The sequence below is a fragment of the Camellia sinensis genome, chromosome 15, assembly GCF_055761805.1.
Source record: "Camellia sinensis isolate YWXY chromosome 15, ASM5576180v1, whole genome shotgun sequence".
Lineage (NCBI taxonomy): Eukaryota > Viridiplantae > Streptophyta > Magnoliopsida > Ericales > Theaceae > Camellia > Camellia sinensis.
This window is the reverse complement of record NC_138975.1, coordinates 30,916,722-30,924,414: the sequence shown is the minus strand read 5'-3', so window position 1 is coordinate 30,924,414 and position 7,693 is coordinate 30,916,722. Positions and strand designations below refer to the sequence as shown.

The following is a 7,693-nucleotide window of genomic DNA, read 5'->3' as shown; positions in this document are numbered from 1 at the left end:
CTTATTGTTCAGCCTTACATTGGATGGATAAAAAATTGACAAAATCATCTATAAAGCGTCCTTTATTCGAAACTTGCTGTTTGGAAAGAAAGATTAGGCTACCTTTACTTATTACACCCCCTCCACCACTTCAGGCATTGTAAGATGGGAATAATGATCAATCAAAATCCTTTCGAAGTTATACTCGAGTGTACAATGCAGCCAATGCTTTTACGAGTCTTGGTGCTACATTGGATCATATAGTACTCAGTGGAAGGGGCCCTACATCATTCACAATTCATGGGGAATTGCGACATCGAACAGGATCACTATAACCACAACCAGGGCAGGATGCGAGTTATGCTCAGCTGTATATCTATGACCCTTATTCAGCTTTAGAAATTCGTAATCGTAAAATCCTAACTTGAGAAGGGATGTTCTCAAAACTATTCAGGATAGTTTGTTGCAAGTCAATGCATTTGTAGATAAATATCGCCAGGCTCATGCCATTTTACATCAATTAGACTTGGCAGGACACAATCTACCTGCTCATCTTCATTACAGTTCAACAACTGATCGACGTCGATATAACCTACCAACTACAGATGAGATTGCAATTGTAATACCAGGTGATGGAACAGAGGTAAATAGAATGAGAGATATTATTTTACATTTCTGAGGAAATAATGAGTTGATGCAAATTAATGAATGTCACCCAACATACTTGCCATTACATTATGTTCTATTATTTCCATATGGTGAGCTTGGATGGGAACCTGAGTTGAAATTGTGGAATGTTCAGTATGATCGACCTTCAGCTGATCGACTTACTTAAATGAATTTTTATAGTTATCGTTTGTTTGAACGACCCACAGAGTATTCAACAATTTTGAGAGGTGGAAAACTATTTCAAGAGTTTTTGGTAGATGCTTGGGCTGCAACTGAGCAAAATCGATTGACAGACTACAAGCTTAATCAAGGGAAACTTCGGGCTGAGCTTTACCAAGAGTTGTCAGATATGGATCCAGATTATGTGCGACCTGGACAAATTGGTCAAAGGTTTGTTTTGCCATCTTCATTTACTGGTAGTCCTAGACATATGTTTGAAATCTTTCAAGATTCAATGGCTATCACATGATACAACCAACATCCAGATATTTTTCTTACCATGACTGCAAATCCCAATTGGCCAGAAATTACTTCAGCATTATTACCATATCAAAAACCTATTGATCGTCCTGATTTAATTGCCCGTGTTTTTTAGTTGAAGAGAAAATGTTTGATGAAGGAGATAGAAACAAATAAAGTGTTTGGAAATAAAGTTGCACATGTTTTTACAATTGAATTTAAAAAACGAGGCCTCCCTCATATGCATGCACTTTTATTTCTCAAGGGTCCAGACAAAATTCGGACATGTGCTCAAGTAGACAAATTGGTCTGTGCAGAATTTTCAGACCCAAAAGATGATCTTATGCTTTTTGAAACTATCAAATGTTGTATGGTACATGGACCATGTGGTGCTCGAAATCCGCAAGCACCATGTATGGAAAATGGTAGATGCAGTAAGAGATACCCTCGAGCTTTCACAGAAACAACAACTATGGATCAAGATAGATACCCTATCTATCGTCGTCGCAATAATGGTCAAGTACATACTGTGAGAGGGCACGAAGTTGATAACAGGGATGTCGTACCATACAATGCATATCTTTCAAAACTTTTCAACTATCATATAAATGTGGAAGTTTGTGCCGGAATGAGATGTGTCAAGTATATACATAAGTACATTTATAAGGGTTATGATCGTACGACGATGGTGTTAGGAATGATAAATGAGATTCAACAATATCTCGATGCAAGGTATATTGGACCTCCAGAAGCTGCTTGGCAAATATTTGGTCATCCTTTGCATGCAGAGATGCCAACAATTGTACGATTGGCACTTCATTTACCTAGAATGCATCGTGTTGTTTTTAACCCAAAAGAGTCGTTACAAACGATTCAATCTAGAGCTGGTCAACAAATATCAACTCTTACTGGCTTCTTTGCATATTGTGTTGCCAGTGAAGATGAATGTCCATTCACTTATCAAGAATTTTCACAACATTTTGTTTGGCTCAAGTCAGAAAAGAGATGTAAATCAAGAGAAAGGGGATATGCAATTGGTAGAATGTACTTTGCTAGCCCTAATTGTGGTGAAAGATTTTATCTACGTTTGTTACTAACCGTTGTCAAAGGACCAAAGTCGTCTCAGTCTTTACGCACGGTCGATAATGTTGTGCATGATACATTTAAATTAGCATGTGTTGCAAGGGGGCTTTTAGAAGATGATGAAGAATGGATACAATGCTTGAAAGAGGCTGCAGTCATAAAAACTGGATATCAATTAAGGAGATTGTTTAGTATTATTCTCACCCAGTGCTCTCCACTAAATCCATGTACATTATGGAATCAATTTTCAACGCATATATGTGATGATCTTGCACATAAGATTTGTACATTGTTTGTCATTTCTAAACCAACTGAGGCTCAAATTGAAGATTATGGTCTCCATCTTTTAAATCAAATGCTTCATGAATCAGACAAAAGTTTAATTGACTTCTCACTCATGTCACAACCTACTGCAAATTGGAGTGCAGTAGTTGGTAATCGATTGATAGTTGAACATCAACAACTGCAGAGTGAGGCACAACATGCAGATCCACAAATTACTATTGATTTTCTTAATAATGGACAGCAGAATGCTTATAATACAATCACTTCTTCAGTTTTCCAAAATAAAGGAACTGTTTTCTTTCTGAATGGGGGTGCAGGAACAGGGAAAACATTTCTATACAGTACGATTGTATTAAAATGTCATAGCCTTGGGCATATCGTTGTTACTGTGGCTTCGTCTGGAATTGCATCACTGTTACTGGTAGGAGGTCGCACTGCACATTCAACATTTTCTATTCCGTTAGATGTATTGGAAAATTCACTTTGTGGGTTTAGCAAACAATCATTACAAGCTGAGTTATTTAGAGAAACAAAACTCATAATTTGGGATGAAGTTCCTATGCAACATAGACATTGTGTTGAGGCGATTGATCGTACATTGAGGGATATTTGTAATAGTGAAAAGCCATTTGGGGGTATTACTGTTGTTCTTGGAGGAGACTTTCGACAAATCTTACTAGTTATACCCAAAGGAGTTCGTGAGTAAATTGTGAATGCATCATTAAGACACTCTGTTCTATGGAAGCATATATATATCTTGACTTTGGATTTAAATATGCGCTTGAATCATGAAGGCTATGAAAATGCTAATTTTACAAATTTCTTGATGGAGGTAACACTACTTTAACCTATATTATATAGATTATTTTAAATTAATAAATTGTGTTTACACTTACTTTTTTTTAGATTGGGACCAATCCTCAAGAAATCGTTAACCTTCCATCAACAATACACAAATGTCAAGATTTGAATGAATTACGCTCTACAGTTTATCCACAATTAAATATGATAGAGACATCAATCCCAACATTTTTAACTGAACGTACAATTCTGTCTGCGCGTAACGATAATGTCAGTGACATTAATATTACTGCGTTGAATATCTTTCCATGGAGATTATATACTTATCTTGCAGCAGATAAAATGTCTGAAGATAATGAAATTGATCCTACCATTACAAATAGATGTCCTACTGAATATTTAAATTCATTGGATCCTCCTGGGTTGCCAACTTTTAAGTTAGAGTTGAAAGTGAGTTGTCCTATAATATTGTTGAGAAACATTGCACCGAAAGATGGACTATGTAATGGTACAAGATTGATGGTGCGGCACTCGCATAATTGAAGCTCAAATTTTAACTGGAAAAAAGTTTGGCAATTTGGCATTCATACCAAGGATATCTTTGACACCATCTTCTTTAGAAATGCCTTTCCAAATGACAAGACGTCAATTTTCAGTCCGATTGGCATATGCCTTGACCATTAATAAATCTCAAGGACAATCTGTGAAATTTGTTGGGGTTGATTTGCGTATACCAGTGTTTAGCGATGGGCAATTATATGTGGCATTGTTTAGATGTACATCCTTTGATCATATAAGTATTCTCCTCCCTAAAGATAATTTGGATTCTACTACAAATATTGTTTATCCGGAAGTATTGCTGTAGTATTCTATGCAAATTAAATGACATTTTATTAGAAGGTAACCACGTAGATTTATGTCTGTTGATTATATAACTTTTTAAAAAATTTCAATTTAATAATATTTTGAAATTTGGACTTTTGTAGGATTGAACCGAAAAATCTATGGAGCTTAAACGGAGAAATACGACTACCTTGCTTCGATGGGGATGTAATAAGGTAATTTCAATATCAAAGTATTTTGACATGTATATTTCCAACAAATGTACTAATCTATATTTTTTTTGTTTCCACAAATTACCAGATTGTTATGCATATTCCTCATTGGGGATACATAAAAGTTGATACAAAGACTTTTTGAAAAGTAATGAGGAGGAAGTTTGGGCAAACGCATATTTAAAGACATGTTATTGACACATCTTTTGTAAAGCATACATATTTTTGGTGTATGACAATATAATTTTTGGTGTATGACATGTTAGTGACACATCTTTTGTAAAACATACATCTTTTGTAAAGTTTTAACCCACTTTTTGTAAAGTTTTAACCTACTCTTTTGGTGTATGATAGTATAACTTTATTTATGTTTTTTGTTCAGTGTTTACACTTTTTTTTACGGCCTTTTATATTTTGATATGCAATATAACTTTAAATCCTATATGTTTGTTTCTTAATTTGCATTAAGATTAGGGGGAATTGTTATTTTATTTGAGTTTTGTAGAGTGTGTAATACAAGCAAAATTGTTATAAGTTCTTTAAGAAGAAAAATATTTCAATATATCTTTTCAGTATCTTTATCAAAAATGACACAAACTTTATAAATTTTAACATAATACATATAAATTATAATTATATTTTAAACTTAAAATTATTTACATCGTGTCTTTAAACACAGGCATACGCCGCTAGTGTATATATAAAATAGAGGGATGGCAAATAGGCCTTTATTGGAAAATATATTTGGGGAATTCCCATTAAAAAAAAAAGGATTATTTGTGGTGTGCGTATTTGGGGATATGGCAGCGACAGCAACGGCGACGGAAGCTCAGAGGATTTGGTCTTCAGTGAAGCCTCGCCGGCGGCCAAATCCGACAGTAGAGCGTAGTAGTATTCCGGCCAGAATTGGCATCTGCAACCCAATTCCTTTTCTTTCTACGTCTTTTAAGACCTCTTCGTATTCTTTTATAGTTCGAGCCTCCGAGGAACCTCAAACCCAAGAAGCTGCAAATTCCGGCTCCAATGACCCCGACCGTGCCTTCATTTCTCAGGTCTCTTTCATTAATCTTGAACCCAATTCATCAATTCACTAACCGTGTTAGCCCAAATGCTTTGTGTGCGTAAAAACTTTGTAGCGGAAAAAAAAATGTAGATGAGTAAAACAAATCATGACTCATTTTTTAGAGAAATAGGAATATGGGTAGGTTTTATTTTTGTATTTTGATGATTAATCTTGGTATTATTATGAAGAATACACAACCGATATGTCTCGTTCTTCATCAACTCTCATCACTTATTTATTTATTTAATTTAATTTAATTTTTTTTTTTGGGTGCAAGAAATGAAATTGGGATAAAGGATAGCTCTTTTTTTCTCTCTCATTTCTCATCTAATTTGTGATTTCTCATTATCAAATTGTTCAAATCCAAATTGACTGTAAAAGCTTAAACTTTGGGTAATGAGCTCGATAATGAATATCATGTTGACACCATTTCAATTTCTCTTTTTCAATGATTTGTTGTTATTCTGAAAATAAAAAATAAAAAACTAATCTAACATTTTCTAAAGTGGAGAGAGAGAGAGAGAGAGAAAAAAAGAAGAAGAGCATTTTTTGCCCCAAGAGATGACGAGAGTGTAAGGAATGATGTATTTGGATAAGATTTTGAACTATGAAAATTGATGCAGCATTTGGATCCTTTGGAGGTATGGAATCCATGCTTAAGGATTGGAGGCTATCTATTAGTTTAAAGTTTGAATTAGATGGCCTGTATTTGCACTAAGATAGTCTCCAAGTCCAAGCATGAATTGCATCTTGTCAAATGAGGCTGAGGCTGAGGCTGAGGCTGAGGCTGAGGCTGAGGCAGAGGCAGAGGCAACATCACAACCATACAAAAATGCCTTAGGACAGTAATGTTAAGCAGTTGAAACTGGACAATACTGAGAAAAAATATCAGCCCCAGTGCTTAAATTAGGCATCTTATCCAGAAAGTCCCAAATATGGACCAATTCAGTCAATGGTAGAATGGAAAGTTTGTGAAGATAGAATGCTTTTCTGGCTGAATCGTGGTTTGTATGTGCAAATGTTACACTTTCAAAGTTCATGCTGAAATCCATGTTCACGCTTCACTGGCATGTTTTGTGTAATATGTATGTATATAGATATCAACAAAATTCACTCTCAACTGGATCTACTTGCCCCAAAAAAAGATTTCTGTTATGTGGAAGTACCATTTTACGAAGCAGGTTGAGAAAAGTTATACTGTTGTACGCTTCCCATTCTCAAAAACCCAAGTTCTCTGTATTGAGCGGTATTCTCAGGGAATCTCAAACCTATGCATTAAAATTTTCATCTAAAATTACGTAATGTCTAGTAGCCAGGTTCACACGCGAAGTTCCAAACCAACAAGCAGAACTTGGTTCAAGTTTACCATCACAATGTCTGACACTAACGGACTCAATGGCACCCTGCATTTTGTGATATTTTGTTTTCCATATATTTCATGTACTGCTGATAACAGTTTGTTTGACTAACTCTGCAATTCTTGGTTAAACAGGAGGATGTGAGCTACGTGTGGAAATTAGGAGCAGGTTCTATTGTTGGTGCAGCTGTGATAAAGTATGGAAGTGTCATTTTCCCCGAGATAACACGACCGGACATTTTGGTGGCCTTGATTATGATTTTTACTCCAGTTATTATTGCTGTTTTGCTCTTGATTAGGCAAAGTCGCCTGGAACAATAACACTGGGAACTTTCATATAACATTTTATCACATATTGCACTGGTGGAAAAGAATGTACAGAGATCCATTCGGTACATGCTATGCAAGTAGTTTCAATGGAATATATGTTTGTTCACAATGCTGGAGCAATGTTGCAGTCGATGAATGCCCTAAGGAATTTGCCAATTTGGTAATGTTACTTTGATGATGAAATCACTTCTGCTTGTCACGTTTCTTCTTGTTGTGACAAGAAATGGACTATGATCATGATTCTTGTCTACAATTTTCATCAAATTTCAATCAATAATTCTATGAATTTGCAAAAAATTTGACAGCATATGAGGCGTAGAATGCGCAAGTACTGTGTTAATTTCATGGAGTTTATATGGTCAATCCATTTATCTGTGTTTCTTCGTGTGATGAATTTTGCTGCAGAAAACGCTATTGCTCATATTTAAAATAAAACTTGATTCCGGGTGACGGTCTTGGTTCCTGATTCCAAGGTATTAGTCATATGGCTAATAAATTATTTATAAAAATAGAACAAATTATTAATGATAATGGGACAAAGTATCAGGTGATTTAAAACCTTCATGACATGTTTGATTGGGTGGATTAGAGCATGGGATTGAGATTATTAAT

General features: G+C 35.2%; 1 protein-coding gene across 1 annotated transcript; it reads left to right on the top strand.

The window, feature by feature from the left end:
* The first annotated feature begins 5,058 nt into the window (after positions 1-5,058).
* Positions 5,059-7,280, top strand: LOC114255770 (homoserine O-acetyltransferase). The gene is made up of 2 exons (XM_028195294.2): positions 5,059-5,383; positions 6,887-7,280. Exons 1-2 carry the CDS (start codon positions 5,132-5,134, stop codon positions 7,070-7,072), a joined length of 438 nt encoding a protein of 145 aa, XP_028051095.1. The 5' UTR covers positions 5,059-5,131; the 3' UTR covers positions 7,073-7,280.
* Positions 7,281-7,693: the final 413 nt, after the last annotated feature.